The 25,897-nt window shown below is 44.9% G+C and overlaps 1 protein-coding gene across 4 annotated transcripts in view; it reads left to right on the plus strand.

Moving 5' to 3' along the window:
* Positions 1–25,897, plus strand: part of PIKFYVE (phosphoinositide kinase, FYVE-type zinc finger containing) — a 583,956-nt gene that overhangs the window by 88,856 nt on the left and 469,203 nt on the right. For 3 of the 4 annotated variants that reach the window (XR_014225388.1, XM_082260055.1, XM_082260056.1), the window contains exons 11-12: positions 16,796–16,943; positions 20,578–20,745. Coding sequence is in view for 3 of the 4 variants with exons in the window: in XM_082260055.1 (XP_082116181.1) it covers positions 16,796–16,943; positions 20,578–20,745 (316 nt within the window). In the remaining variant the exon portion in view is untranslated. The remainder of the gene's footprint in view (positions 1–16,795; positions 16,944–20,577; positions 20,746–25,897) is intronic. The other variant, XM_082260057.1, reaches the window with a different exon arrangement.

The raw sequence follows: 25,897 nt of genomic DNA on the forward strand, positions 1-25,897 counted from the left end.
GGGGTCTGAAAAAAAAAAAAAAGAAAAAGTTTATTTCTTTTTGGATTGATTGTTTTCCGGGTAGTAACTGGAATTATCATGGACCCTGCCACACAGGTAACCCCACCTGTTTCCCTCGAGGGGGCTGCGGGACCCGCCGGTGCACAGAGTATAGATGCATTTACAGCAGTTTTGGAGTCTTTGGTGGCTCGGGTGGAGACGGCCTGTCAGGAACGGGGGTCAAGAAAGCGACCCCCGCCTACCCCTATATCATCTGACACTTCAGACTCAGATTCTGAGATGGTCATTGCAGCTGCAGGTCCCTCTGCAAGGGCTGTTGTCTCAGGTAAAGTTCCTTCAGACAGTGAGGAGGACGTTCATGCTTCCGCCATAATTCGGGAAGAAGCATTGGTGGACGCACTAGTTGTGGCGGTTCGGGAAACCTTAAGACTTGAGGTTTTACCGGCAGAGGCAACTGAAACAGAGATTCCCTTTGGTACTAACAAACCCACCAAAACGGTGAAGGTTTTTCCTGTACCCAAGTGTTTTGGTAATAAAATTAAAGAAGAATGGGAGCATTCTAAACGTACCTTTACTATTTCCAAGCGTATTGCTAGACGCTATCCGTTTGAGGAATCCCTCATTAAGAAATGGACGGTACCACCAGTGGTGGATCCACCTATTTCCAGGCTGAATAAAGCCACGGTTATTCCAGTGGAGGACACTTCGTCCTTTAAGGAGGAGTCCCGCACTATCTTTTCCCTGATAGGGTCAGCCTTTAGACCAGTAATTGTCATTGGTCTAGTTTCCCAGACGCTAACGGAATGGGCGAGATTGGTGCGCCAGGACCTGAAGGGGAAAGATATCCCCCAGGGAACATCTGAATTGACGGAACAGATCATACAAGGACTACAGTTCGTCTTTGACGCAGCCTTGGATGCTACTCCCCTATTAGGGCATGCATCTATGTCAGCGGTAATCCTCAGACGTGTGCTGTGGTTAAAATGCTGGTCAGCAGACCTAGGTTCCAAAAAGACCTTGACGAATCTCCCCTTTCAGGGGAATCGCCTATTTGGGGCCACCCTAGATGAGATCATTAAGGATGCCACTGGGGGCAAGAGCACTTTCTTGCCACAGGCGGCTAAAGTTAAAGGACCTCGTAACAAGCGGGGACCTTTCTTTACCGCCCATAAAGGGTTTGTGCGCTCGACTGCTGCAAGCGGGAAGGGCAAGGCTCCTCCAGGAGGGTTCAAGAAGGGCTGGTCGGACAAACAAAAGACCGACTCAGCCAAACCTGAAGCAAAGGATTACACAGCCTTAAGGTGCGCCCCCACCCGGCTTGAGGGTGGGGGGACGTTTTCACCGGTATTCAGGGCATTGGATCGAGCATCGACCACTGCTACCGGTGCGATTCTTCCCTTCCAACATTTAAGTACTACAGGGAGCGGTAGTTACCGTTCCCTGAACAGATCTTTTTCTTTACCTTTTCCAAAGATTAGTCTCAGTTCCCCACAAGTATCAGGTCCGGTTGAACAGACAGACCAAGAAGCCTCTTGCCGGGTGACTTCGGTCCCTGAGATTCAACCAGGAGAGATCACCGTTCCTGTTAGGAATCAGGTGTCCGATAAATGTGTGGGAACGGAGAACGATCAGACTTTGTCGGATGGTCGGGACCAGATAGCTCTAGGGCCGCCTGGTTCAGATCCAGTCAGCGCCAGTGGTCCTAGAAATTCTAGGCTAGCCTCGTCAAGCCGATCTACCCGACTTGGACATGCGAGTCGTGGACGTTCCTTGGGAACTTCGTCTCAGGGAGTGTCTGCGGTCTCAAGGACCAATCTTCCATCGTGCTTTACAGTCGCTGGTTTTAATGGCCTGGCCATTGAGACCCAGGTACTGAAGGACAGAGGGTTGTCGGCTTCAGTTATTCCTACCCTTATTAAAGCAAGGAAAGTGACTTCCAGCAAGGTCTATTATCGCACATGGAAGACTTATATCGCGTGGTGCGAATCTTTAGGGATTCCTCCACGTACCTATTCGGTGACCCGAATATTGGCCTTTCTGCAAAAAGGGGTTGAGCAGAAACTAGCCTTGAGCACCATCAAGGGTCAAGTTTCAGCATTAGCAATCTTCTTTCAGAAGCCTTTAGCTACTAAGTCCTTGGTGCGGAATTTCATCCAGGGGGTGCGGCACCTGGCTCCACCAGTCCGCGCGCCCTTACCGCCCTGGGATCTTAATTTGGTTTTGTCGGTTCTACAGAAACCTCACTTTGAAAACATCAGGGAGATTCCCTTGTTTACTTTATCCCAGAAGGTAGCCTTCTTGGTGGCTATCACGTCTGCATGCAGGGTGTCAGAACTGGCTGCATTATCACGCCAGTCCCCATACTTAGTGATTCATAGGGATAAGGTAGTGCTTCATCCTAAGCCATCCTTTCTTCCAAAGGTGGTTTCAGATTTTCATCTGAATGAAGATATTGTACTACCTTCCTTGTGTCCTCAGCCCAATCATCATCGGGAACATGCGTTGCATTCCTTGGATGTGGTTCGGGCAATCAGGGTATACCTGAAGGCGACGGAATCGTTCCGTAAGACTGATTCACTTTTTGTGATCCCGGATGGCTCCAGAAAGGGGTTGCCTGCATCTGCCGCGACTATCTCCAAATGGATCAGACAGACGGTGGTACAGGCTTATTCTATTAAGGGTCGGAATCCTCCGTTCCCTGTTAGGGCGCACTCCACTCGAGCGCTCAGTACTTCCTGGGCCTTCCGCCATCAGGCGTCAGTAGTCCAGGTATGTAAGGCGGCCACTTGGTCGTCGGTACATACCTTTACAAAATTTTATAAGATTGATGTGATGGCATCGGCGGATGCCTCATTTGGCCGCAAGGTTTTGCAGGCCGCAATTTGAGGAGACCGGTGGTCTACCTCGAGGGTTTTTTTCTGTTGAAAAATTTCTGTTGAGTCTCATCACTGAGGATGAGCATTGTAAACTTCTAGTTGGCACCGGTTGGGCCTTCTAGATTGGATTTGATTTCCATTTTCCCACCCCTCATTTGTGGTACTGCTTTGGGACGTCCCGAGGGTGTTGAATCACCGAGGACTACGTCTGTCAATGAGCGACAGAGAAAAACTGATTTTTGTAAAATCTTACTGTAAAAACCTTTTCTCTTAGCTCATTGACAGACGTAGTACCCGCCCCTCTGTTTTTGAGTTGGGTTGGGTTTAATTCTCTAAACACTGCTTTGTGACATAACTGATTTGCTGTAGCAGAGAGAGAGAGGATATACCCTCGGGGACTGCCCCTAGGGTGTGGCCAGAGTATTTTCTTCCCTGTCTAGTCCTACTCCTGTGGAGGGCAGCATAACCCGAGGGTGTTGAATCACCGAGGACTACGTCTGTCAATGAGCTAAGAGAAAAGGATTTTACGGTAAGATTTTACAAAAATCCGTTTTTCCTTTCCCTGCCTATTTTGACAGAATTGTCACTAAAGAGTGTGGGATGACCAAAGCATTCCCCTGGGGTTCCTAAGCGCTTTACTAGGTGTTACCCCTATGATGAGTCCCATCTTAAGAAGTGGACTGTGCCACCGGTGGTGGACCCTCCGGTTTCCAGATTAAACAAGGCAACCAACCATGATTCCGGTTTAAGAGTCCCCGGCCTTGAATGATCTGGCTGACCAGAACGCAGATGCTGTGGCCCACAATATGTTCACTCTTGCTGGTTCTGCAATGAGGCTGGTATTCACCATAGCCTTAGTGTCGCAAACTCTGACCGAGGCTGCAGTTTATCTGTGATGGCTCTTTGGATGTGGCTCCCCTAATGGCTTGTGCCTCTGTTTTGGCAGTGGTCCTTTAGCGTTTATTTTGACTTCAGTGCTAGTCTGCGGATCAGACTTAAAGGCCTTGACTAATCTTCCTTTCCAAGGCGATCGCCTGTTTGGAGCTACCCTGGATGACATAATTAAAGGTCTCATGGGGGGAAGGGTACTTTTCTTCTGCAGGCTACTAAAGGCAAGGAACCTCGTCGTAGATGTGGGCCTTCCTTCTCAGCTCATAAGGTCTTATTTCATCCCTCAGGGGTGGACTGACAAGGGCTCGAAGCCTTTCAGGGCCTCTTCAGGAGGATCCAAATGAACCTAATCTGGCAAGCCAAGATTGGGCTTCTCCAGACACGTGGACAAGGCTCCCTCAGTATGAATGTGCACCCTCACCCGTATGTGGGATGGCAGGATATCTTCCCTGGTTTCCGGATCCATGGATTTCCCTGGTGCAAGACAAGTGGGTCCACAAAGTAATTCGGTCTGGCTGCAAGATCGAGTTTCGCTCTTCTCCAGCAAGGTTTTTCCTTCCAACTTGCTCCTGTCCCCAGACCAGTTACTGGGTCTGTTTGGGGCGGTACAAGACCTGTTCCTTCAAGGGGTGATTGTCCTGGTTCTGATTTTGGAATGTTTTCAGGGTTTTTACTCAAACCTGTTCAGTCCCCAGGTAGGAAGGCAAAGCGATTTTCAATCCTGGATCTCAAGGCGCTAAACTGCTTTGTGCGGGTAAAGTTCAGAATGGAGTCCAATCGCACGGTGGTGGCATCCCTGCGTCAGGGGAATTTTCTTGCCTCTATAGATATCATGGATGCCTATCTTTACATTCCAATATCTGCCAGTCACCAGCGTTTTATTCGCTTTGCTGTGGGAGAGGAGCATTATCAGTTTGTGGCTTTAACCTTTGGTCTCGCCTACGCTCCTTGGGTCTTCACAAAAGTCTTGCTATGCCACAAGGGGGGTCGCGGTATTGGGTTCGTTGGATGATCTCCTTCTGCAAGCGGACTCTCCCTCTGCTTTGGTGGAGAACCTGGAGATCACAATACGAACTCTGCGGGAGTTCGGCTGGATTCTGAATTTGCAGAAGTCTGCTTTTGGTTCCATCCAAAAAGCTGGACTATTTGGGCCTGACTCTGGACTCAGGCCGTAGCCAGAGTGCTCCTTACTCTGGACGAACTCCAGAAATTGCAGACTGCAATTCACTTCCTGCTGTCCAACAAATGGTCATCCCTCCGGACTTGCATGCGGGTGCTGGGCCTGATGGTTTCTACCTTTTTTGAATCGGTTCTGTTTGCACAGTTCCATACAAGATCCCTGCAGAGGGAGATTCTGACTAAGTGGGACAAGACTCCGCAGTCTCTGGACAATCCGATTCGGCTTAGTCTGGGAACCAAGGAGTTCCCGATATGGTGGCTTCGGCTGTCCAATACAAGGGGAGGAAGGATTTTGACAGTGGTCACCACGGATACCAGCCTGTCTGGCTGGGGAGGCGTCCTCGGCAAGCATTCAGCTCAGGGGAACTGGATGCTGGAGGAGTCCAGACTCTCGATCAATGTCTTGGAACTCTGAGCGATCAGACTGTGTCTGGACCATTGGATGGATCGTCTTCAAGGCTGTCCAGTGTGCATTAAATCGGACAATGTCACGGCCGTGGCTTATGTCCATCACCAAGGGGGCACAAAAAGTGATCTGGTGGCTCTGGGGGTAGCCAGTATTCTAAGGTGGGCAGAATGGTTCGTTCCAGCCCCTCACCGCCGTACACGTTCCCTAGGTGGAAAATTGGCAGGGGGATTACCTCAGTCAGCCGGCATTGAACCACGGGAGTGGTTCCTTCATCCGGAGGTTTTTCATCAGCTGTCTCTCTAGTGGGGCATCCCTGAGGTGGATCTGTTGGCGTCTCGGCTCAACAGAAAGGTGCAGAGGGTTATGGCTCGGTCAAAGGATCCACTGGTGGACGCCACAGGCGTGCTGGTGGCCTTATGCGCTCAGTATTGTCTGATCTGCGCCTTCCCTCCTCTCAAGCTTCTGCCCAGACTCCTATGCAGGATTGAGGCAGAAGGGATTGCGATCATCTTGGTTACTCCGGACTGGCCTCGCCCAGCTTGATACGCTGATCTAATGCGGCTGGTCACCGACATTCCTTTGTGCAGCAGATCCCCCTGAGAAGAAGCTTCAAAGGATGAGAAGAAGCTTCAAAGGACTGATCTTCCACCCTGCTTTACAGTCGCTGGCTTTGACGGCTTGGCTGTTGAACGCCAGGTGCTAAAGGATAGAGGTTTGTCTGAGTTGTTGATTCCTATGTTGTTAAAAGCTAGGAAATCTACTTCTAGGAAGATCTACCATCGTACGTGGAAGACCTACATTGCGTGGTGTGTCTCTTGGGGTTCATCCTCGCTCCTTCTCAGTGGCTCAGGTCTTAACATTCCTTCAATGGGGGGTTGAACAGAAATTGGCCTTGCGTACCATCAAAGGCCAGGTATCGGCCTTGGTGGTCTTTTTCCAACAACCTTGGTCACACACTCCCTGGTGTGTACATCTACAGGGTGTCTGAAATTTGGCTCCTCCAGTGCGGGCTCCGTTACCGCCTTGGGATCCTAATTTGCTGCTTTCAGCTATACAGAAGTCTCCCTTGAAAATATTCGGGAAATTCCCCTGCTTACGCTGTCCCAGAAGGGGGCCTTTTTGGTGGCTATTACCTCCTGCGTGCAGGGTGTCAGAACTAGCGGTTTCTCACTGCTCCTTTTCTGTGTCTCACCTGTTGGTGTTTTAACAATTGGGTGTAGATCAACATTTGGCTCTGGCCACCATCAAGGGCCATATTTCCGCTTTGGCTATTTTTTTTACAAAAGCTGTTGGAGGCAAAGTCCTTGGTTCACACTTTTGTGCAGGGATATCGCCCATCTGGCTCCTCTGGTGCGATCCCTGGTACCTCCGTGGGATCTCAATTTGGTTCTGTCGGTGCTTCAAAGGCCTCCCTTTGAAAATATTTGAGAAATTCCTCTGCTTACTCTGTCACAGAAGGTGGCTTTCTTAGTGGCTTTTACTCCCGAACGTCGTGTGTCGGAGTTAGCTGTGTTGTTCTGTCGTCACCTTACTTGGGGATTCATAGGGACAAAGGGGTGTTACGACCCTGTCAGGCCTTCTTCCTATGGTTGTCTCAGGGTTTCATTTGAATAAAGTTATTGTGCTACTGTCCTTTATGTCCAAAGCCTAAACATCCTAAGGAAATTGCCTTACATTCCTTAGATGTGGTAAGAGCGATTCGGGTTTTCCTGGCAGTGACCGAACCGATTAGGAAATCCGATTCTTTGTTTGTTCTTACGGCTGGACCTCATAAGGGACAGGCCACATCTGCAACCATTTCCAAGTGGACCAGGCAGATGGTGGTGCAGGCCTACTCCATTAGGAGTCAGTTTCCTCCTTTCCCTTCTAAAGCGCATTCTACGAGGGCACCTAGTGTACATCCTGGGCCTTCCGTCATCAGGCGTCAGTGGTTCAGGTGTGCAAGGCGGCTACTTGGTCGTCTGTACACACATTCACACAATTTTATAAGGCGGATGTACTTGCATTTTCGGATGCGGCGTTCGGGCGCAAAGTTTTGCAGGCTGCAGTTGTGGAGGCTTCTGCTTCTTGATGGTGACATTTTTTTCTGGTGGTGAGCTCCAGTTGGCTATGTTTAGCTTTGTCGGGAATTCTGCGTTTGCTGTGTTTTTCCCACCCCTCATGTTGCACTGCTTTGGGACATCCCAATGGTCTGAAGAATTGAAGCTGTGTCTGTCAGTGAACGAAAGAAAGAACTGGATTTTTGTCTTACCGTAAAATCCATTTCTCTGAGGTTTACTGACCCACAGAACCCGCCCCTCTTTTGGGGTTGAATTATTTGTTGTTCTGACACTGCTTGTTACAAACTGGAAGTCCTACAGCAGGAATTGATGGTATACCCTCTGGGACTGCCCCAGGGGCGAAACCAAAAAGGTTTCCGCCTAGTCCAACTCCTGAGCAGTGACAGTAGAATACCCAATGGTCTAAAGAATTTAAGTTATGTCTGTCAATGAAACTCAGAGAAAAGGATTTTATGGTAAAACAAAAATCCAGTTTTCTGTCTTACCGTACAGTCCATTTCTCTGATTTTTATTGACGGACACAACACCCGCCCCTCTATGGAGTTGGGTTTTTTTTCTTCTGACACTGCTTTTTACAAAACTGCATATTATAGCAGGAAGTGGGAGTATACCCCCAGGGACTGCCCCATAGGCTTGTTCAAGCTTTTTCTCTGCCTATTCTATTGCTTTCTATTCAAACCTGTTCATGGTGCCCAGAAAGGAGGGCAAGGTGCGTCCAATCCTGGATCTCAAGGCTCTGAACGGCTTTGTGCGGGTGCAGAAGTTTCGAATCGAGTCCATTCGGTCAGTGGTGGCATCTTTGAATCAGGGATTTTCTTGCCCCCATCTATATCAAAGATGCGCAATTGCACGTCCCCATCTTCAAGGGACACCAGCGATTCCTCCGCTTTGCGGTGGCAGATAAGCATTTTCAATTTGTGGCATTACCCTTTGGTCTCGTCTCCACTCCCAGAGTTTTTACCAAGGCCCTGGTCCCGGTGTTGGCCTTGTTACATCAGAGAGGGATTACTATCTTGGGATATCAGGACGATCTCCTGTTACGAGCAGGCTCTCGCTCTGACCTGTTAGGCGACCTCTCAATTACGATTCAGAGCCTTCAGGAATTTGGGTGGACGATCAATTTAAAAAATCTGCTCTGACGCCTTCCGTACGGGTGACTTGTCTATGTCACTAGACTCCGCCTTGGCGAAGGTCTTTCTTCCATTGGAAAAACTTCAGAAGTTGCAGGGGGCAATCAGGTTGCTGTTGGAAACCGATCGGTCTTCCCTACGGACTTGCATGAGAGCCCTGTGTCTGATGGTATCAACCTTCGAGGTGGTCCCGTTTGGTCAGTCTCCCTTGAGGCCTCTGCAAAATAAGATTCTGGCAAAATGGAATGGGGATCCATGGTCCTTGGACCAGAAGATACGTTTGAGCCATCTCATGAGGTCAGCTCTATCCTGGTGGATCCAGTCGCCAGCTTTGTGTCAGGGCAAGTCCTTCCTGCCGCTTTTCTGAACGGTGGTCACCACGGATGCCAGCCTGTCGGGATGGGGTAGAGTGCTAGGGAAGCTCTGTGCCCAGGGGACTTGGTCGACAGAAGTCTACCTTGCCAATCAATATTCTGGAGCTCAGAGTGATCAAACTAAAGAGGTGGCCGAGATTCTGGTATGGGCGGAAGACAATGTTCCGGCTCTTTCCGCAGTCCACATTCCAGGTTTGGAGAATTGGCAAGCAGATTATCTGAGTCGTCAGGTGCTGAATCAAGGGGAATGGTCCCTTCACTTGGAGGGGTTTAATCTCCTGTGTGCTTGGTGGCGGACTCCAGCAGGTGGCTCTGTTTGCGTCTCACCTCAACAGAAAAGTCCAGAGGTTTGTGTCCGGGTCTCGGGATCTTCTGGCCGACTCCACAGATGCTTTGGTGGCACCTTGGAGCCAGTATCGGCTGATTTATGCCTTCCCTCCACTCAAACTCCTGCTGAGGTTTCTTAGCAGGGTGGCAGGGGAAGGAATTCCGGTCATTCTGGTGGCCCCAGACTAGCCTTGTTGGTCTTTGTACGCAGACCTGGTAAAAATGGCTGTCGATCCTCCGTGGAGACTTCCTCTGCGGGAGGATCTTCTGTTCCAGGGACCGATCTTCCATCCTGCTTTACAGTCGCTGGCTTTAACGGCATAGCTGTTGAAAGTGAGGTGTTGAGGGATAGAGGTCTTTCTGACTCGGTGATTCCTACACTTTTGAAGGCCAGGAAGTCTACGTCTAGGAAGATCTATCATCGTACGTGGAAATCGTACATTTCATGGTGTGAATCGCTGCAGCTGCACCCTCACTTGTTCTCTATAGCTAGGGTTTTGGCCTTTTTACAAAGAGGTTGAACAGCGGTTGGCTTTGAGCACCATCAAGGGCCAGGTGTCGGCCATGGCCATTTTACTTCCAACGTCCATTGGCTACTAATGCCCTGATTCGCACTTTTTATTCAGGGGGTACGTCATCTGGCTCCCCCGCGGCGATCCCCATTGCCTCCGTGGGATTCTCAATCTGGTTCTGTTTGTTCTTTAAAAGCCTCCTTTTGAGAGCATTAGGGAAATTTTCTCTGCTTTCTTTATCCAAGAAGGTTGCCTTTCTAGTGGCAATTGCTTCTGCCCACAGAGTGTCTGAGTTGGCGGCTTTGTCCTGACGTTCGCCTTATTTGGTGGTTCACAGAGATAAAGTGGTTCTCTGACCTAATCCATCTTTTCTTCCTAAGGTGGTGTTGGATTTTCATCTCAATGAAGACATTGTGTTGCCTTCCCTATTTCCTAAGCCTCTCAAGGAAATTGCCTTGCACTCTCTGGATGTGGTTCGGGCAATCTGGGTTTATCTGACGGTAAATTAGTCTTTTAGAAAATCTTACTCTTTGTTATTACCGAAGGACCTCGGAAAGGTTTGGCTGCGACCATATCCAGATGGATCAGGCAGACGGTTGTTCAGGCTTATTCACTGAAGGGTCAGGTTCCTCCTTTTCCTGTGAAAATGCGCATACTGCTAGAGTGCGGAGTGCCTCTTGGGCTTTTCGTCATCAGGCCTCGGTAGTGCAAGTTTGTAAAGCAGCGACTTGGTCGTCTGTGCACACTTTTTTTTTACAAAATTCTACAAGGTAGATTTGTTGGCATCTTCGTATGCTTCCTTTGGCCGCAAGGTTCTGCAGGCTGCTGTTTCATAAGAGAATCATTCATTTCTCTTTAGGGGTTTTTTTTTTCTTTAATGGGGTGAGCTCCTGTTTTTCCTGGTTGAGCCCCTTGTTACCTAGTTGGCTGAGTTTAGCCTTTGGAGTTTACGTTTTACTATCTGGTTGCGTTCTCCCTACCCCTCATGCCTACACTGCTTTGGGACGTCCCAATGGCTAAGCAGTATGAGAGCTTTATCTGTCAATGGACGATGGAAAAAAATGGAACTTACCGTAAAATCCTTTTTCTCTTGAGTCAATTGACAGACGCAGCACCCACTCCTCTGATATGGGGATGGTTTTGTGTTTTCTTTCACTACTTGCAACAAAACTGTTTTGCTGGAGCAGGGTGCGTGGGGTTATGCCTATAAGGACAGCCCCGTGGGCTTGGTGAATTGCTTTTTTTTTCCTGCCTAGTACTACTCCTGCAGGGGGCAGCATAACCCAATGGCTAAGAAGTATGAGAGCTGCGTCTGTCAATGGACTCAAGGAAAGGATTTTACGGTAAGTTCTTACAAAAATCCTGTTTTTCTAGTAAAAAAAAAAAAAAAAAAACTACTTTGAACCCCAAACATTATATATATTTTTTAAAAGCAGAGCCCATACAGAACAAAATGGTGGATAGATACCAAACATGACATGCCTTTTTAAAATTGCGCATGCCCATGCAGCGGCAACAAACTACGTATCTTTTTTAAAAGCCGTTACAGGTTACCACTTTAGATTTACTGAGGAGGTCTACTGCAAGAATTCCTGCCTTTAATCTGACGTTCCCGGCAATACCTTACATGCATGGCGCAATTGCTGTTTACATATGACACTAGACCGATGCTTGCATTCGCCCTTGCGCGCAAAGTGGGGGGGCAGGGGTGCTTGAATTTTTTTATTTTATTTATTTTGGCGCCTTCCTTTTTTTTTTTTTTTTTTTTTTTTTTACAGGGAATTTTAAATATCCCCTATGATGGCAAAAAGTACTGACAGGTCCTCCTTCTTTTTTTTTTGTTTTTTTTTTTTTTGTTTGGGGGGTCTGTTGGACTCTAGATCTCTCCTCTGCCCTTAAAGCGTCTGACCATACCACCAAGATTGGTGTGATAAGATGCTTTCCCAATTTCCCAATGGCACTGTTTATATCTGGCGAAACTGAGGTCATGAAATGCTCATAGCTTTCGGGATCTTAGGCCATAGAGATTGAAGCCATTTTGGTCTCCAATTAGCTCTATGGTCAGCTGACGGAACCACCGACTGCAGTCTCGGGTTACCCGGCAGGGACAGGGGAGTGCGAGAAAAATTTGGAAGATGGAGGAGGGGGGATTCCCTCGGGGAATTCCCTCCCACTGCTTGTAAAAGCAGTCTAGCGCTAATTATCTACCAAGATTGCTTTTACATGAAACCTGACTGCTGGCTGTAGAAAACAATACCAGAAAGTGTGTGGTATGCCCACCATTAGACCTCCCAGCATCCACCCACTTCTAATGGTGGGCATACTTGCAATGTTCTTCTTTTACGTTCAGCCTATGGGCTGAAGGGAAAAAAAAGGACATAACAGATTCCTCCATTCACATCAATCGATGTGGATGAAGAAATCTCTGCCAAGAAAAGTGTTAAAAAAATATATATGGCAAAGAATAGGGGAGATCCGCCCTCTGTGTCCACACCCCATCCCCTATGATTTGCCATATATGTTCTTTTTTTTAACTGCGGAGGTGAAATCTCCTCCTACAGCGCTACAATCATTGATTATGTATATGATGAGATCAACCGCTGTTGCTGTCAGAAAAAACAAATCAGTTCTGCAGCTGATTGTACCTGCAAAGCAAACAATGGTTAACAAAAAAAACACAGTAACAATAAAACATTACAGTATCTTAGAAAATACTATAAAAGTAGAAAGCATAGAAAAGTAGAGTAAGAACAGAAAATTAACTTAATAAATCGACAACCGTTTGTGTTTTTGGCATTTTTTTTTTTTTTTGGTAACTGTAAAATAACATTTCGAGGCTAGGGTCTCTCAAAATGCGATAGCCAACATCTTTCGAGACTGTGTGAAAAAGTGTGCCCCAGACTCTTCCGTGCTCTTACCTATACTAATCTACTAGTGTGTGGTAGCAACGGAAACAGTCTCCAATGTAGAGACCAGCAGGTTGGACAAGACAGGAGGGACAAAAATAGTGGCTGTCACGCCTAAATCCGTGTTTACTACAGACACAACATCTTCTTTGGGGTGTTTTTTGGGTAGGGGTACTAGGGAGGACATCTGGAAAATGCTTTGCATGCAGCCGGCTCACTGCATCTGAATTTGGGCCACAGCACACCCATACCAGGGTGACACCAAGTCAGCCAGCCACCACAGTGTTCCTGCAAGCCAGCCACCCATAACAGGATTGCACCAAGCCAGCCAGCCAACCCACCACAGACTGTTCCTGCAAGCCAGCCACCCAGAACAGGGTGACCCCCCAAGGCAGCCAGCCAGCCATTGCCACCACAGTGTTCCTGCAAGCCAGCCATCTAGAACAGGGTAACACCAAGCCAGCCAGCCCCCCACCACTGTGTTCTGGCAAGCAAGCCATGGCAAGCAAGCCATCCACAACATGGTGACACCAAGCCACCCACACTGCCAGGCGTCAGCCACCAACCCACAACAGGGTGCCAGCCACCAACCCACACTGCCAGGCATCAGCCACCAACCCACAACAGGGTGCCAGCTGCAGCAGAAACTTGAGCAAGCCATTTTTTTTTTTAAATCTTTTGTGTTTTTCAAATTGAAATTGAAATGGAGATGGATGAGGAGAGAAAAAGTGAAAGTGTGGTCTAGGACTATGACTCGTTTTAACCAATTCTAGGAAAAGCAGCAGTGTACAACACATGTACAAACAACATAAGCATGGGATCAGTAACTGCAAAAAACAAAAATACGTCAAATCTTTGGGCCCATCTAAGAGTTCATCATATTGAATTGTATCATGCAGCACAGAAAAAAACAAAATGAATATCAATGTGATTTTGATTCAATACCTCCTCCACTATCCCAGGAAACAATAACAGATATGTTTGTGAAAAAAACACGTCACCAAGATGATTGTCACTGATAACCAGCCATTTACAATGGTGTCTGACGCAGGATTTCAGCGGTCGATGTCAATACTTGAGCCAAGGTGCACACTGAAGAGTGAGAAGTATTATCGAACCGTAAAGCTTCACCAAAAGGTCGTTGACAAAGTAAAGGCTATGCTGCAACCAGAGAATGCTGGCAACTCGCTCTCATTCACAAGGGACTGCTTGTCACAAACCGAGTCAGTCACTAATTATTCTTACATGCCAATTCATTGACAGCGGATGGACAAAAAGGCAATTGGTGATGAATACAAAAGCGATGCAAGGATCCCACACTGAGTACAGTAGAGAAATGTTTCTAGGCATGCTTGAAGAATGCGGAATCAACAAAGACCGAGTGATGCTTGTGCAACTTCGAGACAGTGGAGCAAACGTGGAAAGGAATGAGGCTTGCTGATATGTTAGACCTCTGTGTCATGGCACACAACACCCTCCCAACTTTCAAATGATGGTCTGTCAAGCCAAAGAGCTATGATTGATATGTTTTGAGAAGCATGAAGAGATTAAAAATGTTGTGCTTGTAAGTTTTTTGAATCCTCGATACAAGAACCATGCTTTCTCTGATGATGATGATGATGTATTGGCTAAGGCAAAACAATGGCTGACAGAAGATATTCAACAGGAGGTGCAGGAGGTTCCTGACGAAAAGACAAGTCCAGAACACTATTTTTATGAAGAGCAGCATGCTGCAAAAACAGACAAATGTCCAAAAATACGTCAACGAACAGAAGAGAATCTTCATCGTGGTTGAATTTATCAGGACTTTTACAGTGTTTTATTGGGGCCTCATGCGGAGGATTCAATTTCCTCTTAATCTGCAACTATGAGCCTGGATGATGAACTTCATCTCTATTTGAAAGAAGCAGTAATTGATAGAAGTCATCCTCTTCATTGGTGGAGAGAAAAAGAGGCACGCTACAAAAGATTTGCTTCCCATGCTAGAAGATACCTCTCTCTTTCTGCTACTCTGTCCTCCACTCCTCCTGAGCATGTTTATGAAGTGGCAGCATTGTATGAACAAAACAGAAGACCTTTAACAGGTGACCGTGGACATGCTGAAATGTTCTGCTTTCTGCATTATATTGTTCTACCTAACCGGGAGTATTCAAAAGAGTAGTGTCTACTCAAATCCACTGTGTAGCTGTTGCCTAGCTTTTTTTCCTAGCAGTTTTGCACTGACTGAGTAAATCATTGCAGTGATTGCACTACTGCAGCAGTAGTCCCCTGACTCCAGTCCAACTCCAATCCACTGTCTTGCTGTTGTCTAGCTTTTTTTCTAGTAGTTTTGCACTGACTGCTGTAGTTGCAGTGAGTGCCTTACTACAGAGGTAGTCCTCCACTGACTTCAGTCCAATCCACTGTGTATGTATGTGTATTGTGTAGCTGTTTTTGTTGCCTAGCTTTTTTTCTAGCAGTTTTGCACTGACAGCTGCAGTTGCAGTGAGTGCCATACTGCAGAGGTAGTCCACTAACTCCAGTCCAATCCACTATGTGTGTAGCTGTTGCCTAGCTTGTTTTCTAGCAGTTTTGCACTGACTGAACTGCAGTAGTGAATTAAAAATATTGCAGTGAGTGAGTCCACTACTGCAGCACTTTATTATGCATTAATGCACAATCACATAATGTGAAATGAAAATGTCCCTGCAAGTGCACTTTTCCTATCAATGTTCATGCGATTAAGGTTTGAAGAATGTTAAAAATGTTAATAAATAAAGATTAACATGTTTATTAAGAGATGTGTGTCGAAATTTGTGTTTTTTTTGCATGTGTGAAAATATCGACCGATGCTGACATGCGATCGGCAAGATATTGGTATCGGCAACGAAAAACCGGTATCGGTCGATCACTAGACTAAACGCAGGTGCTGGCAGGTGTCTGGGCTGACCCTGCTAACGCTGCATTTTGGGAACACTAAACGATTGGGAACGCTTTTATAGTTCAGATCAACGATGTTTATCCATTCAGACACTATACTAGTAATGGAGGTGTTTGTGTGTGTGTGTGTGTCACTGGCAATCAAAGGGTTAAAATGTATTACTAAATATGTGGCAGGCAATCTAACGCTGTCCTGAATGACGCCAACTAACTGATGTCACCTGTGACACTAATGCAGTGATCAGAAAAAAGATTGGTACACATTTAATAGTGACACAGGGCAATGAAGGGGTTAACTGGGGGTAATCAAGGGGTTAAATCTTAGGTTTAGGGTACCCACCATACATCCCCCTAACTGCCTCCCAAACTAACTGAAGTCACAAATGACACTAATGCAGTGATCAGTAAATTGTCTGTAAGCTGTAATTAGTGTACACTGTGACAGGGAGTGAAAGGGTTAATAAGGATCATCAGGGGGTTAAGTCTTTATTGGGGGGATATTGGTGGTTACCCTAAACCGATTTAGGACTACCACTAACTCTCTCTCACAATATCTGAAGTTACAAGTAACACTAATACAGTGATCAGTAAATTTTATCTGTACTGTATATAGTGTACACTGACAGGGAGTGAAAGGTTTAATTAGGGGGTGATTAGGGGGTGATCAGGGGGTTAAATGTGTGCCTATGTGTACTGGTGTCAGTGTGCTGCTTCTGTACTCACAGTAGATGTTATCTCCTCTCATGCTGGAACCGAAAAGAACTCCAGGAGAAGAGATTACATCATATCCTGTGCCTGTGTTTACATTACACGGGCACAGGATGTTCTGCCATTGGTCAGAACGGATCAACAGGTCCAGGCCATAATGAATTGGCCTGGACCTGATGACTGATCGGTTCTAAACTGAATCAGAACGTCGGAGCGCGCAACCCCCTCCCCCTGCCCCACACGCGACCGACTTAAGGATACGGTTCGTGCAGTCGAGCCAGTCTGCCGCAGTATACTATATACTGCGACGGGTGGTCGGCAAGTGGTTAAGGAACTAGACAAATCTATCTAGATGTGTCCTTAGACTATTTTATTTTTTTGCTCTCTTTTAGAACAGATAATATGCCCTTTGAAAAGTGTAAATAAAATTGCTTAAATGTGGTGTTCAGATTTCATGCTCCATGAGCAGATATCCTTTATCCTTAACTCTTTTCATAATTTCAGAGCACTGAGTTTTCAGAGACTCCTTCCCCTGATAGTGATTCTGTGAACTCTGTGGAAGGACATTCCGAGCCATCGTGGTTTAAGGACATCAAATTTGATGACAGCGACACAGAACAAATTGCAGATGAGGGTGAAGATAATTTAACTAGTAAGTGATATTGAGCCTTATAACTTTGTCAAAATTACCCCTTCCTCCTTCTTCCTTTTTTTTCTTTTTTGGTGAACCTATAACTGTCCACATTATACTAGTCTTTAAAGCCTTTTTTATAGAATAACTAAATTCCTGTTCAAATTGAATGTGATTCTTTGCAGTGTAATTTGAGCCCATGCAAGTTCTAAACATTAGTACGAGTACTCGTGCAAATGCTCCATATCGGCACCGATATCGATGCAACCCTAGTTTTAACCATTCCTTGTGGTATCCAAAACTAAAGAAAGTTTTGCTAGATTTATGCTTTAATTCTATACTTTCTGTATTTAGGAGAGGGCTTTTTACAATCTGAATGGTAAGCCTAAAGTCAAGTGTTCTCAAGTTGTTGCATTCTAGGAAGATTTTCTTCATTGCAATGAAAAGAGACAAGAGGACATAAGGTCCATGAGTGGATCCTCTGTACTTGAATACTAAACCTACCAATGGATACTCTTTGAAATTTAGAGGGCTTCTGTTTCTGTCAGATGGGTTTTGCATTCCCATTCAGAGCTATATGGTTGCAAAACATGCTTAAAGTGGTTCTAAAGCCTGAAGGTTTATACCAAAATGCATTCTCTGTATGAAGGTAAATCTTCAGTGTGCTGCCCTCTTATAAGTTACTTACCTGAGCCAATCTCGGTCAACCAATGTGCACAAGAGGGGAGGCTCTTTCTCATTGACTCGGAGACAGCAGTGGGAGCCATTGGCTCTTGCTACTGTCAGTCGCAGCCAGTGAGGAGGAAGTGGGGGGTGGGGCCCAGCTGAGCCACGCTCTGTGTGTGTCTTATGAACTGCTGCTGTGATCTGAATTCCTGTTAGGGTGGCTACATTCGTTCGTTCTCCATGGTGCCACTGTATGTAGGATAATAGCCACCCTCTTGCTTGCTCCCAAGATAAGACTAGGAACTGACTACAGGATTTGTAGTGTGCATCTAGAAATGCACATGACGGCAACTTGGGTGCACTGCTAGTTTCAAACAAAAGGAAGTGAATGAGAAAAGAAGAAGATTCGGGAGCTCACATGGAAGGTTAAAATAGGCAGAAAAATACAGTAAGAAAATATTTAAAAAACCATAAATTACTGGGTGATTAAGTAGTGGATGTGCATGTGTTACTTTTGGAGAGTAGAGATAATGTTTGGTGTCACTTTAAAGCGGGTCAGGAGATGGTAAACTACAGGTTAAATGCACCTGTTGGTGAAATTTGAATTTTCTCAGACGTCAAATTGATGGCACTGACACAAGCCTAAATCGTGTCAATACAGGCCTTGAATGTAATGGTGGAACTCTGAGAAACAGATCGTTTACTGCTCTTTAAAAATTAATAGACTATTTAAATGTGCGATTGTGCTACTTAAAATTACGTCTGACTTAGTGTACTTCTTTTAATGTACAGTCAGGTCCATAAATATTGGGACATCGACACAATTCTAATCTTTTTGGCTCTATACACCACCACAATGGATTTGAAATGAAACAAACAAGATGTGCTTTAACTGCAGACTTTCAGCTTTAATTTGAGGGTATTTACATCCAAATCAGATGAACGGTGTAGTAATTAAAACAGTTTGTATATGTGCCTCCCACTTTTTAAGGGACCAAAAGTAATGGGACAGATTACCAATCATAAATCAAACTTTCACTTTTTAATACTTGGTTACAAATCCTTTGCAGTCAATTACAGTCTGAAGTCTGGAACGCATAGACATTACCAGAAGCTGGGTTTCATCCCTGGTGATGCTCTGCCAGGCCTCTACTGCAACTGTCTTCAGTTCCTGCTTGTTCTTGAGGCATTTTCCCTTCAGTTTTGTGTTCAGCAAGTGAAATGCATGCTCAATCGGATTCAGGTCAGGTGATTGACTTGGCCATTGCATAACATTCCACTTCTTTCCCTTAAACTCTTTGGTTGCTTTCGCAGTATGCTTCGGGTCATTGTCCATTTGCACTGTGAAGCGCCGTCCAATGAGTTCTGAAGCATTTGGCTGAATATGAGCAGATAATATTTCCAGAAACACTTCAGAATTCATCCTGCTGCTTTTGTCAGCTGTCACATCATCAATAAATACAAGAGAACCAGTTCCATTGGCAGCCATACATGCCCACGCCATGACACTACCACCACCATGCTTCACTGATGAGGTGGTATGCTTTGGATCATGAGCAGTGCTTTTCCTTCTCCATACTCTTCTCTTCCCATCACTCTGGTACAAGTTGATCTTGGTCTCATCTGTCCATAGGATGTTGTTCCAGAACTGTGAAGGCTTTTTTAGATGTTGTTTGGCAAACTCTAATCTGGCCTTCCTGTTTTTGAGGCTCACCAATGGTTTACATCTTGTCGTAAACCCTCTGTATTCACTCTGGTGAAGTCTTCTCTTGATTGTTGACTTTGACACACATACACCTACCTCCTGGAGAGTGTTCTTGATCTGGCCAACTGTTGTGAAGGGTGTTTTCTTCACCAGGGAAAGAATTCTTCGGTCATCCACCACAGTTGTTTTCCGTGGTCTTCCGGGTCTTTTGGTGTTGCTGAGCTCACCGAAATGTTCTTTCTTTTTAAGGATGTTCCAAACAGTTGATTTGGCCACACCTAATGTTTTTGCTCTCTCTCTGATGGGTTTGTTTTGTTTTTTTCAGCCTAATGATGGCTTGCTTCACTGATAGTGACAGCTCTTTGGATCTCATATTGAGAGTTGACAGCAACAGATTCCAAATGCAAATATCACACTTGAAATTAACTCTAGACCTTTTATCTGCTCCTTGTAAATGGGATAATGGGGGAATAACACACACCTGGACATGGAACAGCTGAGCAGCCAATTGTCCCATTACTTTTAGTCCCTTTTAAAAAGTGGGAGGCACATATACAAACTGTTGTAATTCCTACACCTTTCACCTGATTTGGATGTAAATACCCTCAAATTAAAGCTGAAAGTCTGCAGTTAAAGCACATCTTGTTTGTTTAATTTCAAATCCATTGTGTTGGTGTATAGAGCCAAAAAGATTAGAATTGTGTCGATGTCCCAATATTTATGGACCTGACTGTATAACTAGCCTTTGAATATTTTTTTGGAAATGTATAGTTGCATGAGTTCATGCATGGACTTGGTTTCTTGCAGTGGCAAAAAGATTTACAACTAACTGCCTTCATTGGCAAAGTCCTATGATTTTTATTTATTTTTTTAAGCTTTTAACACTGTCCTCTGTCATACAGCATTGTCTTATGTGGTGGTTTGTTAACTTTTTTCAAGCATACATATTCTGCTCCTATTGCTTGTATTAGTCTTGAGATCCTACCTTTCATTCTCTATCCTGTAGTAGTAGTAATAAATTCATATTCTAGTTCTAGATTCTTCTTTGCCAAGTTCCCCAGGGTTTGTCCTCGAGTACAACTAAATGCATTTAGTATTTCTTTTGCTATTTTTATTTTGGTTGGATGAGTGTCTATTTCTAAAATGTATCAGTAGTTGCATTTAAGGACTCTTCTTGGGGACCTGTATGTACTAAATGTAGTTTTTTTTCCATCCTCCCCAATTTCCCTTTGTTTCCCTCCTCCTCTACCCTTTGCTCTTTTCCTTTATCTGCATCATGCAAAGATTCTGCAAGTCCTAGCAAACGCACGTCAGTCAGCAGCTTCCAGTCTGCTATGGATAGTGATTCGGCCGCTTCCATTAGCCTCAATGTGGAGATGGACAACGTCAACTTCCACATCAAGAAGCACTCCAAGTACCCCCATGTACCCCCTCACCCTGCTGACCAGAAAGGTATTAAGTTAGCAATTAACAGGCACTTCCATTATAATTCTGTTTTTGATTTGGTTCCTCATTTTCCGTTAGCTTTATATAATCTAACATCCCCTTCATTGATCTCAAACCATATCAGCTTTTCCACCAGGATCAGCTAAATTCAGAATTCATGCATACCTGCATCAATATTTTGTGGCTTGGTAATGGACAAGAAAAAGTGCTGTTTCATTTGTACAGGTGGTCCAGCTGTGCAATGTGCATGCATGTGGTCATGCAGAACGCATCCCTCTTGCTACACAAACTGAACTAAGAAAAGCAGATTGCTTAGCATTTACAATGTGACCATAGACTTCTAAGCACCATCTTCATATAGTCCTTTTTAAGTGAAATGGACAAGGGAGTAATTTTAGCTCCGGATCTGCAGTGTTTTTGTTCTTTTACATTGCTTTTAATGTTGGCTCAGCTTCACACTGCTGTGCTGCTTGTTGGCTGCAGCACGGGTGTATCCGCGGTTTTTGTGCGTTTTAGCCGCAATTCCATAGATTTTCTATTAGGTAGCAGGTTTTTGGTGTTTTCTGAAAGCGCACCAAAAGTCCTGCTTGCTGCATCTTTGGTGCGCTTTTAGAAAACAGGCCAAAAACGTGTTGTGTTTTTTAAAAGAAGGTCTATGGGACTGCGGCTGAAACTGTACAAACACCTAAAAACAGCAGATGGACACAGGCTGCAGCCAAGCTGGTCTTAAAGGTAAGTCAAGTGATGATGATTTTGTGTGCATGCTCTGACGGGGGGGGCAGCTAATCCTACATTCAATTTTTAACCTATATTTTAAATAACATGCATATTGTTGCATGGAAAATCAATTCAATATTTCACCATATTTTGTGCACCAAACTGAAAATGTTTTGCTTGAATACTAATCAATCTGTAATCTAAATTGTCCTTCATTGCTTGAATCTATTTCTACTACAATAATTTCTTCTGTTTGCATTAGAGATTTGTTTTCTGTGTAAGCTTGCAGTAATATGTTGCTGCTTCTCTTAAATACATACAATAAAGTGGTAATTAACATTTCGGGGAACAATGATAGTGAGGGAAAAAAGTATTTGATCCACTGCTGTTGGGTTTTTTTTTTTTTTTCTACGTTTGCCTACTGACAAAGAAATGATCACTCTAAAAAAAAAAAAACCACCATTAAAATTATAAACAGAAGAGAGACAGAATAACAAAAATATCCAGAAAAACACATTACAAAAAAGTTATAAATTGATTTGCATTTTAATGAGTGAAATACGTATTTGATCCCCTATCAATCAGCAAGATTTTTGGCTCCCAGGTGTCTTCTATACAGGTAACGAGTTGATATTAGGAGCACTCTTAAAGGGAGTGCTCCTAATCTCAGCTTGTTACCTGTATAAAAGACACCTGTCTGCAGAAGCAATCAGATTCCAATCTCTCCACCATGGCCAAGACCAACGAGCTGTCCAAGGATGTCAGGGACAAGATTTTAGACCTACACAAGGCTGGAATGGTCTACAAGACCATCGCCAAGCATCTAGTTAGTTAGTGACAATAGTTAGTGAGATTATTTGCAAATAGAAGAAACCCAAAATAACTGTCCATCTCTCTTGGTCTGGGGCTCAGTGCAAGATCTCAGCTCGTGGAGTTTCAATGATCATGAGAATAGTGTGGAACTACACAGATCATTGAGAATTTTGTCAACGATCTCAAGGCAGCTGGGACCATAGTCGCCAAGAAAACAATTGGTAACCCACTACGCCGTGAGGGACTGAAATCCTGCAGTGCCCGCATGGTCCTCCTTCTCAAGAAAGCACATGTACAAGCCCATCTGAAGTCTGCTAATGAAAATCTGAATAATTGTGAGGAGAACTGGGTGAAAGTTTTGTGGTCAGATGATACCAAAATCGAGCTCTTTGGCACCATCCCCACTGTCCAACATGGAGGTGGAAACCATATTCTTTGGGGATGTTTTTCTGCTAAGGGAACAGGAAAACTTCGCCACATCAAAGGGATGATGGATGGGGGCCATGTACTGTCAAATCTTGGGTGAGAACCTCCTTCCTTCAGCCAGGGCATTAAAAATGGGTTGTGGATGGGTATTCCAGCATGACAATGACCCAAAACACATGGCCAAAGCAAAAAGGGAGTGGCTCAAGAAGAACCACATTAGTGTCCTGGAGTGGCCTAGCCAGTCTTCAGACCTTAATCCCATAGAAATGATGTGGAGGGAGCTGAAGGTTCTAGTGATCAAACGTCAGCTTCGAAACCTTAATGACTTGGAGAGGATCTGCAAACAGCAGTGGGGTTTACTATTGCTTTAAATCCTATGTAACGGTTTACTCTGCAAGTGCGCTGCACTTTGAAAAGTCCTGCATGCTGCCTCTTCTGTGCAGTTTCAAAAGCACACAAGACACTGCGCATTGAAAGCCAATGGGAACGCATCAAAGGCGCATTATTGTAAAAAGGCTCTTTATAGTCATGCTTGTGCTTTTTTTATTTTCCTTCCATTTTACTAATTTGCACCGACTTTAGCCTTGGGTACACATAGACCAAATATTGACTGAAATCAGCTGGTACAGTAGAAACCGCCTGACTTTTGGACCATATACAGGTGTTTGTCTGAGAGAAGCTGATCTCAGGATCTGATTCTCTCAAACGTGCATGCTAGAAAACCAGCATCCGATCAGTGCTGGCAGCCTGCCAGCGCTGACCTGTGTGTAAATTGTAAGAGGGCAGTTCCCGTGTCAGAACACAGTTGCACAATGGAGGAGATCACTGCCCTAACATCGCTTATGTTAGTACAGGAATCTGTCAGTGTTTTTTCATTCGGCCTGCTGTGTTGAACAAAGAAAACTTATGTGTTCTGGGCTTTCACTGTCATGTGTTTTTTATCCGCTTCAAAAGGGGTAGAGAATTGCATTAGTGTTAACAAGCTTGAACACCTTATGTGGTCCACATATGACTATATTCATGTTGGAAATATTTTCACTTCCAAACATCTTGGGGTTGATTTAGTAAAGGCAAATAGTCTGTGCAATTTGTGTACTGCAAGTACAGTTGCACTAGATCTGAGGGAAAGCTCTGCTGATTTCAATCCTCCAATCATGTGCAAACAGAAATGCTTTTTATTTTCCTTGCATTTTCTCAACCCCCCTTCTCCAATCTGATAAAGCAGTTCTAGTGTGTAAAATGTTATAAATTAGAGGAGCCAAACAAATGTCCCTTTTACAGTATTTGATTCAAGAAAAAAACGTATTTATTGATGTGAGCGCTATTGTAAACTTTTTTTTTTTTTTACCATATTTATAGGTGTATATTTTGTGATTTTTTTAAAAATAATTATATTTAAATCTAATGCATCAGGGCTGTGCAATAGAACAAAATATTACATTATAGCTTGCACATTTTTTTTTCTTTTTTTTTGAGGTGTTAGGCCTCATGCGCACTGAAAGTTTTTGCAGCTGCTACTAGGAGTGTCGGTCGTTTTTTTTTTTTTTTTTTTTCTTTTTTTCCTTTTTCTCTTTTCCCTGCCTCTAAAATCCTCTGCATGTGCGCCTCTGTGTCTATGCACATAAAGGCTTTTAGCCGTGCTTAGTGGCAGAGGCTTTTAGAGGCAGCAAAGCAAAAACACACTTCCAGGGAGTCCATGAGTAGCAGAGCTTTGGCAGAAAAAATTATTTCTCTGCTAAAAGACCCTAAAGGCTAGGTGAGTTTAGCACTTGAGCATCAATTCATTTCAATGGCAAGAATACAATTTTATTCTTCTGGCCAATTAAATGAATTAATGCCCATGCTCTTGACCCCGGTAGACACGTGTAGCACCCTACAAATGGGTGCGAGGTAAAACTATAGTGAGCCTTCTCTGCTTAACAGTAGGGCTGTGGTTTATCTAGTCAGGGTGTCAGGGCTTCCAGATGTGCCTGCTGAGGGGAGAAGTATCACCACTGGCTCCTGTGAGAGGCTTCTCATAGGGCAGTGAGGGAAGCCCAATCAGGGGACACATCCCAGCTTGTAACTACCCCAGAAGGCAGATTACGCTGCAAGGGATTCTGGGAGTGGGTATACGTTTTGGGGGGAAGTGCGTGGCACAGTGTCTTTGGCGGGAGTCCCAGGAAGTAGAGTGTGGCTGTCTCTCCTCCTGTCTGAGGAAGGTGGATGTCTCGGGGTGTCGCATGAGTGTCCAGAGAGTGCTGAGTTGAGCTGAGGGGATCCGGTGTGCAGAGAGCCTGCGAAGAGAGAGGGGTCCAGTCCCAGGAAAGCCTACCCAGGTCGTGAGTACTGTGGATTGCCCCTGAAGAGGTTCAGGGATTCAAGGTCAGCTAGCTGAACAGGGGCTACCTAGGTATAAAGGGGTACATAGTCAGTGGACCCTGAAGAGTTCACGGAGCAAAAGACTTACACAGTGAAGCAGTGTCAGGAGTTCTACAGTTCAGTCTTGGGATCTACTGGACTATAAGTCGGGGATTCAACACTTCCTCTGTTTGATAGAGTGTTCTGAGTCAGTGAGCGTTGGCTGGCACTGGCTAGCGTCAAGGAACCGCCAACGGCTTTTTTCCAGGATCAGAGTACCAATTGTAATTAGTTCAAGCCTAGAGTATCCCACTCGTTCCCTTCTCCCATCCCCTTAATTTATAATAAAAACCAAAAACAAAGATGCCGGAGTTGTCACTGTTTCAGTTGTCACATCTGGGGACTCACATGGGCTGGAGAGGATTCCGGTACTAATGGCAGACCCACATCAGGCCACAGGCCTGGAAACCTTGCTGCACACGCTTAAAAGCTTTAGACACTTTTACAAACATCAGGCTTTTTTTCTGCCAGAACGCTGGGTCCAGGGGGAAAGGTGCATATTTTTAGCACTGATTACTGGTCCCCCCAAAAGTGTCAAAAATGTCAGTCAGGGGTCCGATCTGTCCGCCGCAATGTTGCAGTCCCGCAAAAAATCGCAGGTCGCCGCCATTACTAGTAAAAAAAAAAAAAAACGAATAAAAATTACCTAAATCTTTCCCGTAGTTTAGTAGAAGCAATAACTTTTGCGCAAACCAATCAAAATACGCTTATTGCTAATTTTTTTTTTTTTACCAAAAATATGTAGCAGTAAACAAATTGGCCTAAAATGTTTAATTTCAATTTTTTTTTTTTTTTTTTGGGA

Source organism: Pelophylax lessonae, assembly GCF_965119305.1.
Source record: "Pelophylax lessonae genome assembly, chromosome: 6".
NCBI lineage: Eukaryota > Metazoa > Chordata > Amphibia > Anura > Ranidae > Pelophylax > Pelophylax lessonae.